Genomic DNA, 23,906 nt, shown 5'->3' with positions numbered 1-23,906 from the left:
CCTGCCCCCTTGGAGAGAAAGGCTGGGTCTCAATAGTCTACACTGGCCTCCTCTCCTCGTCTCCTTCCCTTCATCAGCAATAATCTGAAATAACTGGACAGGTGAAAGGAAATAACCTACAGTATTCAACCACATTGCTTTCACCTACCCCATGTTCTCAGATCCCTGTAAATGAAAGGGAAGAACCAAAGAGAGGAAGCCACAGACTATTGAGATGCACCCAGAGAAACCAAGCAGGATTTTAAGAATTGTGCAACCCTGGGAGAACTAGCTGCTCTGGAACATACCTCAAAAAACAGTGAGAGAATGAGTGAAAGGTGTGAGGATGAATACAATTGAGATAAGCCTGAATTTTTTTTGTTGTCCAGCTCTGCTCCAATGAGACGGGTGAACAGTTTGTACTCCACGACGTTCCATCATCTGCCAATCTCACAGGAATGGTTAACACCTAATGAGAGTAATTGGCAGAACTGACTGTCTGGGAGCAATTAATTACAAACACACACACGCTTATTATTCACATCTGAGCGCTTACACACATGCGCATAATAGACAGCAGAAGAGGCCAGATCATTGGCAGCGTTGTATTGTAGGTTGGCACAGAGCCACTGGAAGTAGAAGATGGTGCTGCAGTGGATAGCGGCCATTTTACGGGCTCCCAACCAATTCTGCTACTTGTGTTTTTTTTAACTGGTCTTTACTTTTTCTGTACACAATGTCTCCGCAATCATTTCTTCTAACTGAAAACAGCTTCTGGACATCAGAACAGCGATCACTAACCTCGATTTGGACCACAACTTCTACTTCAAAGAGTCAGCTGCTGTGGATGTTTTGCCCTAATCCGCCAGACTTGAAACAGGAAGCATCTCTGCAAAAGGGGCAGATGGGCGGGCATACTGATGAACCTACATTGCAAATAAACCATCCCTAGCTTCCGTTCTTTTGGCGAACGTAGAGTCACTGGAGAACAAACTGTACGAGCTCCGTTCGAGACTATCCAACCAATGGGATCTGAATAACTGTAAAATCTTGTTTCTCAGAATCGTGGCTGAACAAGGACATGGATAATATACATCTAGCTGGTTTTTCTATGCATTATTAAAACCGTACGGCAGTGACAGATAAGGTTAAGGTGGAGGGGTGTGTCTCTTTGTTAACAACAGCTGGTGCGCAATCTCTAATGTTAAGGAAGTCTCAAGGTTTTGCTCGCCCAAGTTAGAATACCTTCATGATCAGCTGCAGAACACACTATTTACCAAGAGAGTTTAATCTATATTTTTCATAGCTGTCTATTTACCACCCCAAACCGATGCTGGCACTAAGACCGCACTCAACGAGCTGTATACCGCCATAAGCAAAGAAGAAAATGCTCATCCAGAGGCAGCACTCCTAGTGGCGAGTGATTATAATGCAGGGAAACTGAAATCCGTTTTACCCCCATTTTTACCAGCATGCCACCTGTGCAACCAGAGAAAACAAAACTCTAGACCACCTTTACTCCACACAAAGAAACGTATATGAAGCTCACCCCCACCCTCCCTTCGGCAAATTTGACCATAGCTCCATCCTCCTGAAAGAATGCAAAACAGTTGTCCAATGAAATGGATGCTAAGCTACCGGACTGTTTCACTAGCACAAACTGGAATATGTTCCAGGATTCATCCAATATCAATGAGGTGTTTACCACATCAGTCAATGTTTTCATTAACAAGTGCATCGACGACGTCGTCCCCACGGTGACCATACGTACATATCCCAACCAGAAGGCATGGATTACAGGCAACATCTGCAGTGAGCTAAAGGCTAGAGCTGCCACTTTAAAAGGAGTGGGACACTAATATGGACTCCGATAAGAAATCCTGCTATGACCTCCGAAGAGCCATCAAACAGGCAAAGCATCAATACAGGACTAAGATCAAATCCTATTACGCCAGCTCCGACACTCGTCGGATGTGGCAGGGTTTGCAAACTGTCACAGATTACAAAAGGAAACCCAGCCGCGAGCTGCCAAGTGACGTGAGCCTACCAGACTAACTAAATACCTTCTATGCTTGCTTCGATGCAAGCAACACTAAACCAAGCACGAGAGCACCAGCTGTTCTGGACAACTGTGGCATCTCGTTCTCCATAGCCGATGTAAGAAAGACCTTTAAACAGGTCAACATTCACAAGGCCACGGGACCAGACAAATCACTAGCACGCGTACTCAGAGCATGCATTGACCAGTTCTTGTCGTGGAAATATTTGGTCAATCATATTTCACAAATACCGGAGCATGTGAGTTCAAATAGACTTTTTATTACTTCATAATAAAAGCCGAGCTGGATCATGAATACAACTGCCTTCGTCTTGGCACAGACTTCTAATACATTTGTCCTCCTTACGTCATACTCATAGTAACTCCTCTTAATGGCTCATCACCTTTGGCATTTGCCTTGGTAATAGAACATGCAACCTGTAGAGTCATAGAAATAGTTTCATGCATGTAAGACCATAGCAACAGACCTTGGCACTCTACAGGATTAACCAATACATGTCATCCTGCTGACTCCACTGAAAGGGAAACCCCTGTTCTGGAAAAGACCCAAGAGGTGTAACCACAGTTGGCCATAACAGTTACAAGAATAACCGTCAGGTGCATATTTAATGGTGTCCAATGACCTAGAGCACATATATAGAGTCCTAGTTTTGCTGACTCTTTCTGAAATAAATAATTGCCACATGTACTGAAAAATTCACAATATTCTTCACTGACATTGTCAACCTTTCCCTGACCCAGTCTGTAATACCTACATAGCAGACCACCATAGCCCCTGTGCCCAAGATCGCCAAGGTTACCTGTCTAAATGACTATTTCTCCATAGTACTCACATCTGTAGCCATGAAATGCTTTGAAATGCTGGTCATTGCTCATATCAATACTAGAGGTCGACCGATTATGCTTTTTCAACGCCAATACCGATTATTGGAGGACCAAAAAAAAGCCGATACAGATTAAATCGGACGATTTTTTAAAATGTATTTGTAATAATGACAATTACAACAATACTGAATGAACACTTAATTTAACTTAATATAATACTTCAATAAAATCAATTTAGCCTCAAATAAATAATGAAACTGTGGTGTTCAATGTGGTTTAAATAATGCAAAAACAAAGTGAAAGTGCAATATGTGCCATGTAAGAAAGCTAACGTTTAAGTTCCTTGCTCAGAACATGAGAACATATGAAAGCTGGTGGTTCCTTTTAACATGAGTCTTCAATATTCCCAGGTAAGAAGTTTTAGGTTGTAGTTATTATAGGAATTATTCGGACTATTTCTCTCTATACGATTTGTATTTCATATACCTTTGACTATTGGATGTTCTTATAGGCACTTTTGTATTGCCAGTGTAACAGTATAGCTTCCATCCCTCTCCTCGCCGCTACCTGGGCTCGAACCAGGAACACATCGACAACAGCCACCCTCAAAGCAGCGTTAACCATGCAGAGCAAGGGGAACAACTACTCCAAGTCTCAGAGCGAGTGACGTTGGAAACGCTATTAGCGCTCACCCCGCTAACTAGCTAGCCATTTCACATCGGTTACACCAGCCTAATCTCGGGAGTTGATAGGCTTGAAGTCATAAACAGCGCAATGCTTGAAGCATTGCGAAGAGCTGCTGGCAAAACACAGGAAAGTGCTGTTTGAATGAATGCTTACGAGCCTGCTGCTGCCTACCACCGCTCAGTCAGACTGCTCTATCAAATCATAGACTTAGTTATAACATAATAACACACAGAAATACGAGCATTAGGTCATCAATATGGTCGAATCCGGAAACTATCATCTCGAAAACAAGACATTTATTATTTCAGTGAAATACGGAACCGTTACGTATTTTATCTAACGGGTGGCATCCATAAGTCTAAATATTCCTGTTACATTGCACAACCTTCAATGTTATGTCATAATTACGTAAAATTCTGGCAAATTAGGTGGCCCAAACTGTTGCATATACACTGACTCTGCGTGCAATGAACGCAAGAGAAGTGACACAATTTCACCCGGTTAATATTGCCTGCTAACCTGGATTACTTTTAGCTAAATATGCAGGTTTAAAAATATATACTTCTGTGTATTGATTTTAAGAAAGGCATTGATGTTTATGGTTAGGTACACATTGGAGCAATGATACGCACCGCATTGATTATATGCAACGCAGGACACGCTAGATAAACTAGTAATATCATCAACCATGTGTAGTTAACTAGTGATTATGATTGATTGTTTTTTATAAGATAAGTTTAATGCTAGCTAGCAACTTACCTTGGCTTCTACTGCATTTGCGTAACAGGCAGGCTCCTCGTGGAGTGCAATGTAATCAGGTGGTTAGAGTGTTGGACTAGTTAACTGTAAAGTTGCAGGATTGAATCCCCCGAGCTGACAAGGTAAAAATCTGTCGTTCTGCCCCTGAACGAGGCAGTTAACCCACCGTTCCTAGGCCGTCATTGAAAGTAAGAATGTGTTCTTATCTGACTTGCCTAGTTAAATAAAGGTATAAAAAAAATACAGATTTCCGATTGTTATGAAAACTTGAAATCAGCCATTCCGATTAATCGGTCGATCTCTAATCAATACATCCCAGACACCCCCGACCTACTCCAATTCACATGCCGGCCCAACAGATCCACAGTTGATGCTCTCTCTAATGCACTCCACACTGCCCTCTCCCACCTGGATAAGAGGAACACCTATGTGACAATGCTGTTCATTGACTGCAGCTCAGCGTTCAACACCATTGTGCCCTCCAAGCTCATGACAAAGCTCAGGACCTTGGGACAGAACATCTCCCTCTCCAACTGGATCCTGGACTTATGGGCCGCCCCCCAGGTGGTGAGGGTAGGCAACAACTAATCTGCACGCTCAACACAGGGGCTCCTTTGGGGGTGCGTGCTCAGTCTCTTTCTGTAATCCCTGTTCACACATGACTGCATGGCTACACACACACACACACACACACAAACTCCAACACAATCATTGCGTTTTCTGATGACACAACGATTGTCTGGGCTGATCACCGACGACGATGAGACAGCTTATAAGGATGTGTTCAGTGACCTGGCAGTGTGGTTCCAGGTCGACAACTTCTCCCTCAACATCAGCAAGACAAAGGAGCTGGTCGTGGACTACAGGAAACGGAGGCCGAGCACGCGCCCATCCACAGGGCTGTAGTGGAGGGGGTCGAAAGCTTCAAATCTCCTGTTGTACTGTTGCCCGAAGTCAGCGTACAGGCGCCCGAAGTCAGCTTGCAGGCACACAGCCCGCTACAAGGAGTCGCTAGAGTGCGATGGGACAATGAAATCCCAAACCATCCCCTAACCTGGACGTCGCTTGGCCAATTGTGTGCTGCCTCATGGGTCTCCCGGTCACGGTCGGCTGTAACACAGCCTGAGATCGAACCCGGGTCTGTAGTAATGCCTCAAGCACTGCGATACAGTGCCTTAGAACGCTGCGCCACTCGGGAGGCCCTCTACCTGGACTATTTGTATTTACCCTTTTTGCACCAACTCTTGCGCTGACTATGCACACTCACTGGACTCTACCCACACATACTTACACTCCAACATACACACACACACACACACACAGAGTACACAATCTCCATAAACAAACATTGGCAGTAGAATGGCCCTTACTGAAGACCTGCCAACTTTCCAACCAGTCAGTTCGTCAAATTTCTGCCCTGCTAGAGCTGCCCTGGTCAACTGTAAGTGCTGTTATTGTGAAGTGGAAACGTCGAGGAACAACAGTGGCTTAGACGTAATGTTTGTCAGTGTCAGATTGGTCAGTGTCAGTGTAATATTGGTCAGTGTCAGTGTAATATTGGTCAGTGTAATATTGGTCAGTGTAATATTGGTCAGTGTCAGTGTACTATTAGTCAGTGTCAGTGTAATATTGGTCAGTGTCAGTGTACTATTAGTCAGTGTCAGTGTACTATTAGTCAGTGTCAGTGTACTATTAGTCAGTGTCAGTGTACTATTAGTCAGTGTCATATTAGTCAGTGTCATATTGGTCAGTGTCATATTGGTCAGTGTAATATTGGTCAGTGTCAGTGTAATATTGGTCAGTGTCAGTGTAATATTGGTCAGTGTCAGTGTAATATTGGTCAGTGTCAGTGTAATATTGGTCAGTGTCAGTGTAATATTGGTCAGTGTCAGTGTAATATTGGTCAGTGTTAGTGTCAGCGGCCTAGACGCGAAGTGGTAGGCCACACAAGTTCACAGAACAGGACCGCCGAACGCTGAAGCGCATAGAAATCAGTGGTCCTCAGTACTGAGTTACAAACGGACTCTGGAAGCAACGTCAGCACAAGAACTGTTCGTCTGGAGCTTCATGAAATGGGTTTCCATCGCAGCTACACACAAGCCTAAGATCACCATGCGAAATCCCAAGCGTCAGCTGGTGTGGTGTAAAGCTCGGGGCCATTGGACTCTGGAGCAGTGGAAACGCGTTCTCTGGAGTGATTAATCTGACAGACGAATCTGGGTTTGGCAGATCCCAGGAGAACGCTACCTACCCGAATGCATAGTGCCAAAGTTTGGTGGAGGATAAATAATGGTCTGGCGCCGTTTTTCATGGTTCGGGCTAGGCCCCTTAGTTCTAGTGAAGGGAAATGTGAATGCCACAGCATACAATGACATTTTGGATGAAAAGCGTGTCCAAAGTAAACTGCCTGCTACTCAGGCCCAGAAGCTAGGATATGCATATAATTGGTAGATTTGGATAGAAAACATTCTAAAGTGTTAAATAGTGTCTGTTAGTATAACAGAACAGGCGAAAACCTGAGGAAAATCCATCCAGGAAATGCTATTATTTTGAAATGGCTGTTTTTCCATTGAAAGCCTATCCACCATACAAAGACTTTTTGACCCAGTTCACGATCCCTATGGCTTCCACTACATGTGGCCAGTCTTTAGGCATTGTTCCAGGATTTTACTCTGAAAAATGAGGGAGAAACGCCACTTTCAATGAGAGGACAGTGGAAAATTCCAGACATGAGTCTTTCTTGTTTTTCCTTTTCTATTGACGAAGCTATTGTCCGGTTGAAATATGATCGATTAATTATGACAAAAACAACCTGAGGATTGATTATAAACATCGTTTGACATGTTTCTACGAACTTTCATGGTACTTTGATTTTGTCTGCCTGCTGTGACCACGCTTTGTTCCAATGGATTACTGAGCAAAACGCACCAACAAAATTGAGGTTTTTGGATACAAAGAGGGCTTAATCGAACAAAACAAACATTTATTGGGTAACTGGGAGTCTTGTGAGTGCAACCATATGAAGATCAAAAGGTAAGTGATTAATTATATCGCTATTTTTGACTTTTGTTACTCCTCTACTTGGCTGGTTACTGTTTGTAATGTTTTGTGTGCCGAGTGCTGTCCTCAGATAATCGCATGGTATTCTTTCGCCGTAAAGTATTTTTGAAATCTAACACGGCGGCTGGATTAACAAGATAAGCTTTATTTTGATGTATTGCCCTTGTGATTTTATGAAAGTTAAATATTTATAGTAATTTAATTTGAATTTGGCGCTTTGCAATTTCATCGGATGTTGTCGGAAGCAAGTCACAGCAGCAATGTCCCAACATCTAGTGGAAAGCCTTCCCAGAAGAGTGGAAGCTGTTATAGCAGCAAAGGGGGGGACCAACTCCATATACTAATGTCCATGATTTTGGAATGAGATGTTAGACAATACTTTTGGTCATGTAGTGTATGCTGCTGTTACTGTGTGTATTATCTAATCTTGATTGCCTAGTCACTTTTACCCCTACATATTACCTCAACTACATCGTACCCCTGCACATTGATTTGGTAGCGGTACTCCTTGTATTTAGCCTTGTTATCTATTGTGTTACTATTTTCAATTTTTTGCAAATTCTCATACTTTTTAACTTTGCATAGTTGGGAAAGGGCTCGTAAGTAAGCATTTCACGGTGAAGTCTACACCTGTTGTATTCGGCGCATGACTACTACACATGTTCAGAGCGCTGGCTCGTTAGCTGACTAGCTGGACTTTCCTGAGAGCTAACGGCTGGTTGGAGAAAAGAGAGAAACTGTTAAGACAGCTCTTTGTAACCTCTTGAACAACACTTCTCTCTGTGTTGGAATCTGGATGAGGAAATCAGGTCTAATCAGATGAGCCGGCCTAACTGGCCCTTAGGGTTAGGGTTCATCATCATATCTATGAGCCAGCAGCAGCAGGACCAAGTGAGCCCAGAGATCTACCTCTGATTTTACAGCGTCACAGGCACACCCTCAGCCTGCTGGGTAAAAACACTGACGGTATGGAAGAGGCATGGGAGGGGTGCTGATGGAGAGAATGAAAAATAGAGGGAGAGAGTAAGGATACTGAAGTCCAGAGTAGATTTTACATCTAGGACAAGAGTTCAGCACAGTCTTGTACATCTCTTCATCTCCTTTGCCATCATCTTTACCATCACTGCACCCTCTTCCTCATCTCCCCATTCTTCTCTTTCAGAATTTAAGTGATTTATTTTAGTGAATGCCCATTAAGATAATAGATAGGGCTGGGAATTGCCAGGGACATCACAATACTTACTGCGATTTTAATGCGATTTAATATTGCTCACTATATGTCTGCTGTAGAGAGACACGTGCGAGCACCGGAAAACGTGTTTTGATCACGCAGGGAAATAAGTGCTGAAAACCCAACCAATTTCACAAAGAAATGTTATAGATACAGTAGTTCTTCCTGTAAAAGTTCCGTCATACTGCTGCACAACTTGCGGGCTACCGCAGAATTCTATGGCACGTTATTTAATTGTCAGCCATTGTTGCCATTAATGCTAGTTAGTGCAAGTTTGACTACCAGAGGGCATCTTTGAGAAGCATTTGACTTCTTGTAACATTGGCTATACTAGAGAATTTAAAACCTTTTTTTGTAAGAACATAGTATATGGGATTGATTTTAAATGTATCTTAATTTGATTAATATTACGGTGTTTCGATTTCAAGAAAAATGAAAAAACGAAACCGCTAAGAAAATATGGCTCTGTACAATGTGACCATTTCCACACCTAATTGTAGTCTAACCAATACCCAAATGGAGATTCAGTGAAAATAAAAATCTCATTGATTTACCAAGACTAGTCGCCATGCTCGTCTTAGAGCAGCGCGAAACGGTGCTGAAATAGTTGACCGGGTAGGGTATTGCTTCACATCATATTATAAAACAACTGGATGACAGCGGACCAGAACATAATAAGTATATAATATTAGCGCAATTAAATTTGCCTACACTACAAATTTAACATGTTTAACACATATTAGTACATAGTAAATTCAGTGACAATCAGATCATTTTTATCTGATTACGCTCATAAAATCACTAGGTCTCTATTCAATTATTATTTTTGTCTGTTTCTCTGTGCGTTGATTGATGGGGAAAAACAGGTCTACGTAGCCTACTGTAGACTACACTACTTTTTTAACATCAACATTTGTTCAGAACAATTTGCTTGATAGCAAGATAAAATGTCGCTCTTAAGTATCAAGGAGCAAGGTGGATAATGAAAATCGAAGTTTCAGAGAAGAATGTACAGAGAGATATGCGTTCACCTCTCCATCTTTTCCCAATGCCAAGCCAGTGTGTCTTATTTGCAATGAAAATATCGCTGTTTGCAAATAATTCAAATCTCAGACTAATTATGAATCTAAGCACAGAACTGTCAGTGGTATTCCCGCCCCATATAGAGGCCCGACGCAGAAACATTGAATCGTTAACTGCAAGCTGCACACAGCTTGTTTTACGGACATATTCTGTCACTTAAACGGGTTAAATCTGCAGTTACAAGGAAGAGGGAAACAGTTGTGGACTTGTCATCGGGAAGGCTACCGCACTTCAGCACACTGAAGAAACGACAGGCAGAGGGACCAGGTCGCAGCATTGTCACAGAGGTGATGGAAGACTTCATCAAGCAGCTAAGGGACAACTTATCCACCAGATTTGAAGACTACAGCATTTTTTAAAGATTTTTTTTATTTAACTGACTTGCCTAGTTAAATAAAGGTTAAGAACAAATTCTTATTTACAATGACGGCCTACCCAGGATGACGCTGGGCCAATTGTGAGCCGCTCTATGGGACTCCCAATCACAGTCGGATGTGATACAGCCTGGATTCGAACCAGGGACTGTAGTGATGCCTCTTGCAATGAGATGACGTGCCTTAGACCACTGCGCCACGACCAATATATATTGTCCTGCAAATAGCCCAGCCCAGCCTGTTTGCAGAATTCACAGCCTGCTACGCTTGTGAAAAACAACAAATGCCTCCAGCTGTCCATCACCACTGTAAATAAAAACAAAGAATATCTAAGGGGCTTTTATATAATTATAATGCAAGGTTAATAATAATAATAATACTTTTTCCACCTTCCACTTGTTAAAAGGTTCCAATTGATTGTTTTTTTGATCAATTAGTATATTTGAGTTTAACCACAATATTTGTTGTATTACTTGTTCTGTCTTTTCTGGTGGATTAAACTGAAATTGCAACCAACTTTCTATGTTTTAAAAAAAAAATTATGATGTTTTGGAGATGATTTTGTTTTTAAATAACCGAAAGTGAGCGATTGGGTAGCACACCATAGAAAGAAGCTGGCTTGATGAAAACGATGTCCATTTCGTCTGTTCTCTTTGATTGCAATGTCATTTTAATTGAGATAAACAGCTAGTTTTTTAATGGTAACTGTGTTAAGGGTGGAGTTTGGGGCGGCGTGAGGAGTACTGGAAAGGTGTGACTTTTAGGTTACAATAGGCCATAAGTATACAGCAGATCGCCGATTGTCCTCACTTTGATTATGCTGTAACAACAACGTAGCACCATGACCAGGATCTCTATTCATTTAAGTGAGCAGATTAGGGCTTTCAGGAGGAATGGAAAATCTACTGGAGACATTTCAAAAATACTGGGAGACTTGGTTATTTGTCACGAGCAGTGCTATTCGCAAACACTATCATCAGATGCCTGTGTTACGCCGAACGCAAAAGACAGGGCAAATGAACAGGTACAGTAGACTACAATACTGTAAAGTAGGCCTAATAATGCCAAAAATAATGTTAAAATAAATTCACTGCTGGTATTTACTGTACGCTGCACATTTTTACATTGTCTTCCATTTCCAGCAAGACTATTCAAGAGATCGACTCACTAAAGGATGAAGAGCACTCGGCAAAGGCCATCTGTAATCTGCTGGCATCACAGCACATCAACATCGCTCTAATCACAGTCAGAAGACAGTTGAAGAAACTTGCGTGGACTTATGGAAATGCTCAGTAAGACATTATATATCATTTTTTTCAGAGCATTAACCATGAGTGTGATCTCTTGTTTTGTACTGTTCTGTAGTTTCGACCCAATGATTCGTCCGACTAACAAAGAACTTTGCGTCCTGCAGGCCCAGATCAAAGCTGGCGAGACATTCAACGACGCCATCTTCATAGATGAATCAACCATGGCCCTTGAGCAATTTGCTCAAAATTGCTACAGAAAAAAAGGAAGAAGATCAAGCAAGCCGAGTCCCAAGCATCCCCTTAAACTCCATGTGTGGGGGGCAATTTCTCACCAGGTACCAGGCCCATATTTTATTTTTAAATGGTAAGTTTAGCTATTTACAAAGCAAACGCTACATAAAATATTGTAGCCTACACCTCACGGACTGCTATGTGTTGAACAATAATTCAATGTTGTCTCCTTTTTCAGGTATCATCGCTCGAGATTTCTTTGAGGAAGAAATCATCAAGAGATATGCTGGACCCTATTGTCAGAGAGGTGTTTCTGGGACTACATCGTTTCTTTCAAGGTAGGATTATAGCAATATTTTGTTACGTTCAGGCCTATTTACATGTATATTTCTAGTATTGTACCTAATGTTGGCTGTTAGGCTAAATGTCTTTTATTCTTCTCCAAATGTAGACAATGAACCAAAACACACTGCCGCCCGGGTTTGCATTGCAAATGAGGGCATAAACTGGGTCAAGACGCCAGCAGAGTAAGAAGACCTTTATGTAGTAAAATAAATATAAACAAATTAAAAAAGACAACACCTGCGGTAGGCCTACAGTATATCGAAAAATATTTTTTTCATCTCAACATGTATAGGTCTCCTGATTTAAACCCGATCGAACTTCTTTGGCATCAACTGAAAACATTAACCCGTAACTCTGCCAAGTCTACGGTACAAGCAAAGATGAACTGGTGAAGGCCATCAAGACGTTTTGGCTTGAGAAACGATACAACAATGCAACAAATACAAATTATCATCTCCGCAAGGTTTTACCCGTGGTCGTGGAGCTGGGGGGGAAGTGCAACTAAAATGTAGTTTAAATAAACATCTGCATTTTCAAATGTCTTTTTTCTCGTTATTTTATTAATGAAAGCATAAAGACGTTGATGAACTGTTAGGGCCAAATTGGGGGATTTTCACACCTACAGCAGCTGGACGATGAAGAGTTGCATGTCAAATCAAATCGAATTTTATTAGTCACATGCGCCGAATACAACAGGTGTAGACCTTAGTGAAATGCTTACTTACAAGCCCCTAATCAACAATGCAGTTTAAAAAACATGAATAAGATAAAGAAATAAAAGTAACAAGTAGTTAAAGAGCAGCAGTAAAATAAGCGAGACATTATACAGGGGGTACCAGTGCAGAGTCAATGTGCGGGGGTATCGGTTAGTCAAGGTAATTGAGGTAATATGTACATGTAGGTAGAATTATTAAAGTGACTATGCATAGATAATAACAGCGGTGTAAAAGGGGGGGGGGGGGGGGGCAATGCAAATAGTCTGGGTAGCCATTTGATTAGATGTTCAGGAGTCTTATGGCTTGGGTGTAGAAGCTGTTTCGAAGCCTCTTGGACCTAGACTTGGCACTCCGGTACAGCTTGCATTCTATGACTAGGGTGGCTGGCGTCTGACAATTTTTAGGGCCTTCCTCTAACACCGCCTGGTATAGAGGTCCTGGATGGCAGGAAGCTTGGCCCAGTGATGTACTGGGCCATACGCACTACTCTCTGTAGTGCCTTGCGGTCAGAGGCCGAGCAGTTGCCATACCAGGCATTGAGGCAACAAGTCAGGATACTCAGGATACTGGTGCAGCTGTAGAACCTTTTGAGGATCTGAGGACCCATGCCAAATATTTTCAGTGGGCTGTGGGGGAATAGGTTATGTTGTGCCCTCCACAACTGTCTTGGTGTGCTTGGACCATGTTAGTGTGTTGGTGATGTGAACACCAAGGAACTTGAAGCTCTCAACATTCTCATCGACAGGACTGTAGTGGAGCATGGGGGCGTGCTCGGTCCTCCTTTTCCTGTATTCCACAATCATCTCCTTAGTCTTGATCACGTTGAGGGAGAGGTTGTTGTCCTGGCACCACACGGCCAGGTCTCTGACCTCCTCCCTATAGGCTGTCTCGTCGTTGACGGTGATCAGGCCTACCACTGTTGTGTCATCGGCAAACTTAATGATGGTGTTGGAGTCATGCCTGGTCGTGCAGTCATGAATGAACAGGGAGTACAGGAGGGGACTGAGCACGCACCCCTGAGGGGCCCGTGTTGAGGATCAGCATGGCAGATGTGTTGTTACCTACCCTTACCGCCTGGGGGCAGCCCATCAGGCAGCCCGTCAAGTCCAGGATCCAGTTGCAGAGGGAGGTGTTTAGTCCCAGGGTCCTTAGTTCCCTAAAAGCTCATCAATAAGCTATGGTGTTGAACGCCTAGCTGTAGTCAATGAGGTGTTCCTTTTGTCCAGGTGGGAAAGGGCAGTGTGGAGTGAAATAGCGATTGCATCATCTGTGGATCTGTTAGGGCAGTATGCAAATTGGAGTGGGTCTAGGGTTTCTGGGATAATGGTGTTGATGTGAGCCATGACCAGCCTTTCAAAGCAATTCATGGCCACAGACGTGAGTGCTATGGGTCGGTAGTGATTTAGGAAGGTTATCACAGTGTTCTTGGACACAGGGCCTATGGTGGTCTGCTTAAAACATGTTGGTATTACAGACTCAGACAGGGAGAGGTTGAAAAGGTCAGTGAAGACACTTGCCAGTTGGTCAGTGCATGCTCGCAGTACACATCCTGGTAATTGGTCTGGCCTTGCGGCCTTGTGAATCTTGACCGTTTAAAGGTCTAACTCACATCGGCTGCGGAGAGCGTGATCACACAGTTGTCCGGAACAGTTGGTGCTCTCATGCATGTCTCAGTGTTCTTTGCCTCGAAGCGAGCTTAGAAGTAGTTTAGCTCGTCTGGTAGGCTCATGTCACTGTGCAGCGCTCGGCTGTGCTTCCCTTTGTAGTCTAATGGTTTGCAAGCCCTGTCACATCCCACGAGCATCGGAGCCCGTGTAATATGATTTGATCTGTACTGTATTGATGCTTTGCCTGTTTGATGGTTCATTGGAGGGCAAAGCGGGATTTCTTATAAGCTTCCCGGTTAGAGTCCTGCTCCTTGAAAGTGGCAGCTCCAGCCTTTAGCTCAGTGTCGATGTTGCCTGTAATCCATGGCTTCTGCTTGGGGTATGTACGTACGGTCTCTGTGTGGATGACGTCATCGATCCACTTATTGATCAAGCCAATGACTGATGTGGTGTACTCCCCAATGCCATAGGAAGAATCCCGGAACAGTCCTGTAGCTTAGCATCTGCTTCATCTGACCTCTGTTTTATTGACCGATTCACTGGTGCTTCCTGCTTTAATTTTTGCTTGTAAGCAGGTATCAGGAGGATTGAATTATGGTCAGATTTGCCAAATGGAGGGCGAGGGAGAGCTTTGTACGCATCTCTGTGTGTGAAGTAAAGGTGGTCTAGACAAAATAAACAGAAAGCTTGAGCGTGCATAACTATTCACCCCCCCTCAAATCAATACTTTGTAGAGCGATCTTTTGCAGCAATTACAGCTGCCAGTATCTTGGGGTGTCTCTATAAGCTTGGCACATCTAGCCACTGGGATTTTTGCCCATTCTTCAAGGCAAAACTGCTCCAGCTCTTTCAAGTTGGATGGGTTCCGCTGGTGTACAGCAATCTTTTAGTCATACCACAGATTCTCAATTGGACTGAGGTCTGGGCTTTGACTAGGCCATTCCAAGACATATAAATGTTTCCCCTTAAACCACTCGAGTGTTGCTTTAGCAGTATGCTTAGGGTCATTGTCCTGCTGGAAGGTGAACCTCCGTCCCAGTCTCAAATCTCTGGATGACTGAAACAGGTTTCATCCATCCATCATTTCTTCAATTCTGACCAGTTTCCCAGTCCCTGCCGATGAAAGACATCCCCACAGCATGATGCTGCCACCACCATGCTTCACTGCGGGGATGGTGTTCTTGGGGTGATGAGAGGTGTTGGGTTTGCACCAGACATAGCACTTTCCTTGATAGCCAAAAAGCTCAATTTTAGTCTCATCTGACCAGAGTACCTTCTTCCATATCTTTAGGGAGTCTCCCACATGCCTTTTGGCGAACACCAAACATGTTTGCTAATTTCTTTCTTGAAGCAATGGCTTTTTTCTGGCCACTCTTCCGTAAAGCCCAGCTCTGTGTAGTATACGGCTTATAGTGGTCCTATGGACAGATACTCCAATCTCCGCTGTGGAGCTTTGCAGCTCCTTCAGGGTTATCTTTGGTCTCTTTGTTGCCTCTCTGATTAATGCCCTCCTTGCCTGGTCCGTGAGTTTTGGTGGAAGGCCCTCTCTTGGCAGATTTGTTGTGGTGCCATATTCTTTCCATTTTTTAATAATAGATTTAATGGTGCGCCGCTGGATGTTCAAAGTTTTGGATATTGTTTTATAAGAGAGATCCTTGATATTCATGGTGCCCCTTGCTTAGTGGTGTTGCAGACTCTGGGGCCTTTCAGAACTGGTGTATATATACTGAGATCATGTGACACTTAAATAAAGTCCACCTGTGTGCAATCTAACTAATTATGTGACGGTAATTGGTTGCACCAGATCTTATTTAGCGGCTTCATAGCAATGGGGGTGAATACATATGCACGCACCACTTTTCCATTTTTTTAATTATTTTTTTAAATAAGTTATTTTTTTAATTTCACTTCACCAGTTTGGCCTATTGTGTGTATGTCCATTACATGAAATCCAAATAAAAATAAATTTAAATTGCAGGTTGTAATGCAACAAAATAGGAAAAAATACCAAGGAGGATGAATACTTTTGCAAGGCACTGTAACACTTTAGAGTACTTAAGCATCGAATACATTGCAAATTGGGGGATTTTCACACCTACAGGCTATGAAGAAAACCTGTTTTCAAAATGCCTTCAGCTGTCCATCACTACTGTAAATAAAAACACAGCATCTACCTTTCCAATTACTTTTAGAGTTTGGGATTTACAGATGTGCGCTGTGAGAATAATAATAGCTTTGTAAGTAAGGATGCATTATGAAAGTTAAGTGACACACGCAGGAAACAGTGGTAATATTTATAATACTGTACATGGCATCCAGGTCCCAGTCATTTTAGTTTCTCTTAGAATAAAAACCTTAGTGTAACAACAGTTTTAATAAGTAACATGCTACAGTCCTGTTACAGCTTGTTCTGATCAAGTAGAAACAAAAAAATAAAGTGTATTTTTTGGGGGTGTGCGTGCAGGACAGAGGAATAGAACAATACACTATTGTTCAGGAGGAACGGAAAATTGCGTGTCAATACATAAACCACGTGCCATCGAAAATCTCTTCACAACTATTTTGCAATCGATATGGCTCTCCGCCTTTGGACCCAAAAGCATAATCAGTGCTCTAACTCCCCCTTGTGGTGGTCTGGAGCAATGAAGTGGTGACACAGGGTACCGTACTAAACCACAAATGACCTCTAAGTCCCGCAGCATAATCTCAAAACTTCTGATCTGTTCTATGTGCACTATTTCTATGCTTTCCGTTATTAAGTTTAGTTTTTGCGTCTTTTACTTTTTTTTTTTTACACCAGCATCAAAACAGCTGAAAATACAACATTTTTGGTTATGTTACGGGGAAAATATTTCACAGCAGTTTAGATGGTACAATGATTCTCTACATTATACTTGATTGTTATGTCACAAACTAAGCAAACTATTAGAATTTAAGCAACCAGTAAATGGCTGAGTGATTTCTGCATAGCGCACCTTTAAAAACAAGATGCAGAACAAACTCTAGGATGAAAAATACTGGAGTGTTGGGGCATGTACAGCAGACTAGCGCAAGTTAACACTACTTCCAGTAACAAAAAAAGAAAATATGTAAGATATAACTGTATCCATCACTAATAAAAGGTCAACATTCACATCAGTGTTTTAGGTCAAATATTGCCAAAGTATATAGTTGCAAAATGAGCTCCGTGCCACTTCAGGGCACTCAGGAACTTCTCGAGTTACTAATGGCCCACACTCTTAAGTGTGTGTGTGTGTGTGTGCACTTGCAAACCAATCAGTCTCCTCTTTTGTCCTCTTTTTCCTACTCCTCTCTCAATTACACAATTACACATCCTTGCAGAAAATACACATGCAAACTTGAAGGCATGCATACAAACACATTTGTCGGTCTGTCAGTGTCTGCGTCTCTTTTTGTTTGCGTGTGTGCGTGTGAAGATAGAGAGAGAAAATAAATTGGGTGATGCGAATCTCTTATCCCCTTTTCCGCCAACTTAACCATACATCCAACTTTTGCACAACTTTTTATATCTGAAAGGTATTGCTGGTATCAAAGTCTAAACTTTTATTGCTGCCAAATGCCCGAGTAATAATTTCGGTAAAGTTCTGCCTAGGGCTGTGGTGGTCATGACATTTTCTCAGCCGGTTATTGTCATGCAAAAGACTGCCGGTCTCATGGTAATCCACAGTTAATTAACAAACACATTTAGCATCTCTAGGTCTCAATGCATACAAACCGCATACAAGCTGCTGATGTGCGCCGTTCGAACATCTAAATTTAATATCAAATAAATAAATGTAATATACACCATCACAATAAATCCATTATACAGTACCAGTCAAAAGTTTGGACACAGCTACTCATTCAAGGGTTTTTCTTTATGTTGACTATTTTCTACATTGTAGAATAATAGTGAAGACATCAAAACTATGAAATAACACATATCAAATCATGTAGTAACCAAAAAAAAGTGTTAAACAAATCAAAATATCTTTGAGATTGTTCAAAGTAGCCACTCTTTGCCTTGACGACAGCTTTGCACACTCTTTGCATTCTCTCAACCAACTTCATGGAGGTAGTCACCTAGAATGCATGTCAATTAACAGGTGTGCCTTGTTAAGTTAATTTGTTGATTTTCTTTCCTCCTTAATGCGTTTGAGCCAATCAGTTGTGTTGTGACAAGGTAGGGGTGGTATATAGAAGATAGCCCTATTTGGTAAAAGACCAAGTCCATATTATGGTAAGAACAGCTCAAATAAGCAAAGAGAAATGACAGTCCTTCATTACTTTAAGGCATGAAGTTTCTTCAAGTGCAGTTGCAAAAACCATCAAGCGCTATGATGAAACTGGCTCTCATGAGGACCATCACAGGAAAGGAAGATCCAGAGTTACCTGTGCTGCAGAGGATAAGTTCATTAGAGTTACCAGCCTCAGAAATTGCAGCCCAAATAAATGCTTCACAAAATTCAAGTAACAGACATCTCAACATCAACTGTTCAGAGGAGACTGCATAAATCAGGCCTTCATGATCAAATTGCTGCAAAGAATCCACTACTAAAGGACACCAATAATAATAAGAAGAGACTTGATTGGGCCTAGAAACACGAGCAATGGACATTAGACCGGTTGAAATCTGTCCTTTAGTCCAAATTGGAGATTTTTGGTTCCAACCACAGTGTCTCTGTGTGATGCAGAGTAGGTGAACTGATGATCTCCGCATGTTTGTTTCCCACCGTGAAGCATGGAAAAGGAGGTGTGATGGTGTGGAGTGCTTTGCTGGTGACCCCGTCAGTGATTTATTTAGAATTCAAGGCATTCTTAACTTCTCACGAGTCACCAACCCTGATCCGGTAGCACCCCCCACTGAGTAGCATAGCTAGCATAGCGTCACAAGTAACTTGTAGCATCTAAATATCATTAAATCACAAGTCCAAGACACCAGATGAAAGATACAGGTCTTGTGAATAAAGCCACCATTTCAGATTTTTTAAATGTTTTACAGGGAAGACACAATATGTAAATCTATTAGCTAACCACGTTAGCAAAGGACACGATTTTTTTACTCCCAATAGTTTTTTCCTGCGTCAGTAGCTATCACTAATTCGACTAAATAAAAATATATATAGCCACTAACCAAGAAACAACTTCATAAGATGACAGTCTGATAACATATTTATGGTATAGCATAGTTTTTTTTTGGAAAAATGTGCATTTTTCAGGTATAAATCACAGTTCTACATTGCAGCTGCAATCTGAAATAGTGCTGACCCAGCCAGAACAATTACAGAGACCAACGTCATATAACGAATTACTCATCTTAAAACATTTCAGAAAAATACACAGCGTACAGATATTGAAAGCCCAACATCTGGTGAATCCAAACAATATTTCAGATTTATTAAATGTTTTATAACGAAAACAAAATGTAGCGCTAAATTAGCATAGCTATACCAGGCAGATTCGGCTAGGCGCCCACGGCCAGTTCACATGCACAACAGATATGATATAACATCGTAAATTGGGTCTTACTATGGCTGATCTTTCATCAGAATGTTGATCAAAGTGTCCTTTGTCAAGATGAGTCGTTGGTTCCGTTCAGAATTGTTCCTTTCCCACTCCATTTAGCACAGGTACTGGTCGAGTGGCACGGATCTCTCAAACGTAAATAAAATCAGACAACGGAACACCACAAAACTCCCGAAAAAATTCAAATAATCTGATTAAACTATATTGAAAAAACATACATTACGATGATATGGTCACATGTATCAAACAAAATTCGACACGGAGATAGTTTTCATCCATAATGCCAGCAAAACAGTACACAATCGCAGCTCCAACTCGTGCGAATCAGAAAACCGGAAGTTGTCGGTCACGCCAAAGAAATAGGTCTTATTTCACGTCAGTACCAGATAAACAAAGAATTTCTCCTCTGACGTCCTCTTGACACCCAGAGGAAGGCGAATGAAGTGTGTTTCTGGTCATAGGGGTCATGACCATATATAGGCAGAGCGTTGAAGCGAGCATAGACTTCTTGCATTCTACTTCTTGGTCAGGGAAAGTGCTGTCAAATGACTTGTGTATCACTCAGAGACAAAATTGAAACGGTTTTAGAAACTAGAGGTTGTTTTCTATCCAATGGTATTAATTATATGCATATAGTAAGAGCAATAATTGAATAAGAGGCAGTTTAATCTGTAGAGCAAATTATGCTAATGGGAAAATAGCACCCCCTGTATTCTCAAGAAGTTAACCAGCATGACTACCACAGCATTCTGCAGCGATACGCCATCCCATCTGGTTTGCGCTAAGTGGGACTATCATTTGTTTTCAAGACGACAATGACCCAACACACCGCCAGGCTGTATAAGGGCTATTTGACCAAGAAGATGATTGATGGAGTGCTGCATCAGATGACCTGGCCTCCACAATAACCCGACCTAAACTCAATTGAGATGGTTTGGGATGAGTTGGACCGCAGAATGAAGGAACAGCAGCCAACAAGTGCTCAGCATATGTGGGAACTCCTTCAGGACTGTAGGGAAAGCATTCCAGGTGAAGCTGGTTGAGAGAATGCCAAGAGTGTGAAAGCTGCAATTAAGGCAAAGGTGGATACTTTCAAGAATCTCAAATATAAAACATATTTTAATTTGTTTAACACTTTTTTGGTTACTACATGATTCCATGTGTTATTTCATAGTTGATGTCTTCACTATTATTCTTCTATATAGAAAATACTAAAAGTAAAGAAAAACCCTTTAATGAGTAGGTGTGTCCAAACTTTGACTGGTGCTGTAAATATATTTATTTGTATTTTATTCTGTTATATTCCGTTATATTCTTACTATAAAATATAGGCTGTGTGTTGACTGTGATCGGGTAGGTGTGTCTTGTCTGTTAAATGAACAAAATTAACTATTGATTTAATGGATGGCGCAGACATGGCTGCACAGACCAGTAACCTAAGCCTAATTAAACTCTAAATATGCTAGTCTATTATTTTGAAAATACATTTTATTAGTCTTATGTTTCTCAGGACCTGCCTAAACTAATTAGTAATGGATTTATTTTTGATGGTGTCTATTCTCAATGGACTTATTAAAATAGATACCCACCCACATCTGCAAACCACCACAACCACTTGTGACCGGCATGCGCACTGGAGGTATAAAAGACCTATGCAGGCAAAAATGAGGTAATGTCCTACTGCCGCCTGTTGTAACAGTAGATGACCGCTTGCTCGGATGCCTCACAGAATGTGTGTGCCATGGCTGATTCACATTCTCCGCATTGGAGCAGGCGGCGAGGCTGGCTTGTAGGGTCCCTCTGGGTCTCTCTCCTTCAGAATCACCCATGTGCGCGCACACACACACAGCCCCCACTCTCTTACTTGAATACCTCCTATGTACTGTGTAAAAGTGTGTCTCCCTCTTAAAGTGTATGAGCATATATGTATGGTCAGTGCTGTGTGTGTGTGTGTGTGTGTGTGTGTGTGTGTGTGTGTGTGTGTGTGTGTGTGTGTGTGTGTGTGTGTGTGAAGAACAGCCTGTGATAATATTAGTATTGTTTCAGTGTGGCCAGGCGTTTAATATCAGGGAGGCATAGCGCTGAAGGCCTGCACGATTGAACCTCTCCAGATTCCTATCATATCTCTGAACCTTAATAGACCCAGTGTGCTTGCTGGGTCAGGGACACCAATGACGACTTTGGTATGATGTTCGTGTGTGTGCTGACCTAATTCAGTCTACACCAGAGTGCGTGTGTGTGTGTGTGTGTGTGTGTGTGTGTGGTGTTCTCACCACTACTCAAAACAACAGTAACACAGGAGTAACTTCATTAACACACACAATCTAATGACGGTCTGGCAGGAGAAAGGAAAGCAGCGTAACTAACGTGTGGATTGTGGTAAAAAAATAACACACACACACACACAGATATGTGTAACACAACTCATCTCTGCTAGCAGAGATGCATGCCGACACTGCATTACCCGTCTGTCTACAGTATACCACTGGCTGCTGGAGTCATTATCTACATACACATCAATCTATCCCCCTGCAGGTCCTCACACATCCATCACACTGCCTGTATGGCACTCTGCAGCCCAGGGAAAACCAACCAGAATGATTGTCCACTTCCACAAGATAGGACAGAAAGCACTAAGGAAGATGCGCCACGGGAGTCAGGGTTGGGATGCATCTCAGGGAACAGTGCTATTTTCTGTGAGAGATGATCACCTCCCTCTCTCAAGAACAGGGAATGGAGATGTAGAGAGATTGCTAGAATGACGAGATGAAAAGAGCAGACTCACTGTCGCAGTCTCGGTGTATCAGAACGCAAGTGACCTTTCCATATTAAAGTACAAGGCATCCGTATAGGGCACACACACAAGTATGTCGCACGCACACACGCAAGTGTACACACAAAGAAATGTGCTCAAGTCACACACACACTGCAGGAAGGAGTCTGTCAATGAGGTAAAGGCGCAATCCCAAAATGATCTGTAAAAGGGTATTTGGCTAATCAGGCATCAGATGTGGTTTCCGCAACCCTAGACAGTTGTATGCTGCTGTAGCTCTCCAGTGATGCTGGCATGTGCCTGAAGCCCAGACAACCTAGCAGATCATCGAACACCACAACTTGACATCGAGATATGACTAGACAGGTCCAGAATACAGACGAGCGTGTCCTTGTATCACAGACAGTGTGGTCAATGAGAAATCGTGAGAGATTTCTGCCACAGCTACAAGCCTTTGCCTTTTCCGGAAGCTCAAGGCGTCTAGAGAAGCTCGCCACAGTCCGGAAATGCATTGATGACTGAAATGTAGTTTAAAAAAAGCACAGTAGCTGCATTGTTCCACTTGAAAGAATGTCAGACAATGTCTCACTGAACACCAGAGTACCCCAATTACAACCCATATACCCTGTGACCCAACCACATGAGAGCTGTGCCACAGCCAGACTCTCTGTGTGTGTGTGTGTGTGTGTGTGTGTGTGTGTGTGTGTGTATATATCATTCATAGAAAATGATCTACTCTGCTATTAATGTCACCCCCGAGAACAATCGGCAATGGGGCATGGTGGTGCATGTTCTGAATGAGTCTCCGTGCCTTATGAGAGACGCACGTTCTAGTCGCAATGGGGTTTCTCCATAAAATGACTTAAAATGGGCTTTCACTGCTGTACAATGAGCTACAACAATTGTACTTGCCACTTGTATTTATGTAATGACGGGACTGTTGTCATTGATTTGATGGCAGAAGGACAGACAATGGTGGAGCCTCTATCAAGTATTCTAAATCAAAGCATTGCAACATTTCCTCTAGAAACACCTATGAAATTATAACCATATGGTTATTAGGTTGCCTAACTACTTAGGTTAACATAAAGCCACTACACTTACCCGCAGATTCTTATTCACGCTGGCCATGGTAGTTCAAAGACGAAGACTCTCCAAACAAGCAACACACTTATGCAATACCAGGTTACAAGCAACGTCCCAAACAGCCCGCACACCCAGAACTCTTTGATTCCTCAAGAGATAATAAATCCATTGACAGAATATCCAATCATCTTCACAAAGGTTGTAGCCTAGGCTACTACAGTTTATGTTTTTGTATTATTGTGGTCCGTTCCCAAAAAAGCGGATACCCCTGGCTTGCGCAGGACCAGCGGAGAACGTGGCTGTCATCTGCCCGAC

The 23,906-nt window shown here is 42.3% G+C and overlaps 1 protein-coding gene across 5 annotated transcripts in view; it reads right to left on the bottom strand.

The window, feature by feature from the left end:
• Positions 1 to 23,906, bottom strand: part of LOC139545774 (rhotekin-like) — a 144,836-nt gene that overhangs the window by 34,412 nt on the left and 86,518 nt on the right. Inside the window, exon 1 of one of the 5 annotated variants that reach the window (XM_071353934.1) lies at positions 23,610 to 23,736. The exons of the other annotated variants lie outside the window; for them this stretch is intronic. Coding sequence (XP_071210035.1) covers positions 23,610 to 23,636 — 27 coding nt within the window. The 5' untranslated portion in view covers positions 23,637 to 23,736. Of the gene's footprint in view, positions 1 to 23,609; positions 23,737 to 23,906 lie in introns of those variants that run through there. 5 annotated transcript variants of the gene reach the window in all.

Source organism: Salvelinus alpinus, chromosome 19 (genome assembly GCF_045679555.1).
Source record: "Salvelinus alpinus chromosome 19, SLU_Salpinus.1, whole genome shotgun sequence".
Classification (NCBI taxonomy): Eukaryota; Metazoa; Chordata; class Actinopteri; order Salmoniformes; family Salmonidae; genus Salvelinus; species Salvelinus alpinus.
This window is presented reverse-complemented; position numbering and strand designations above follow the sequence as displayed.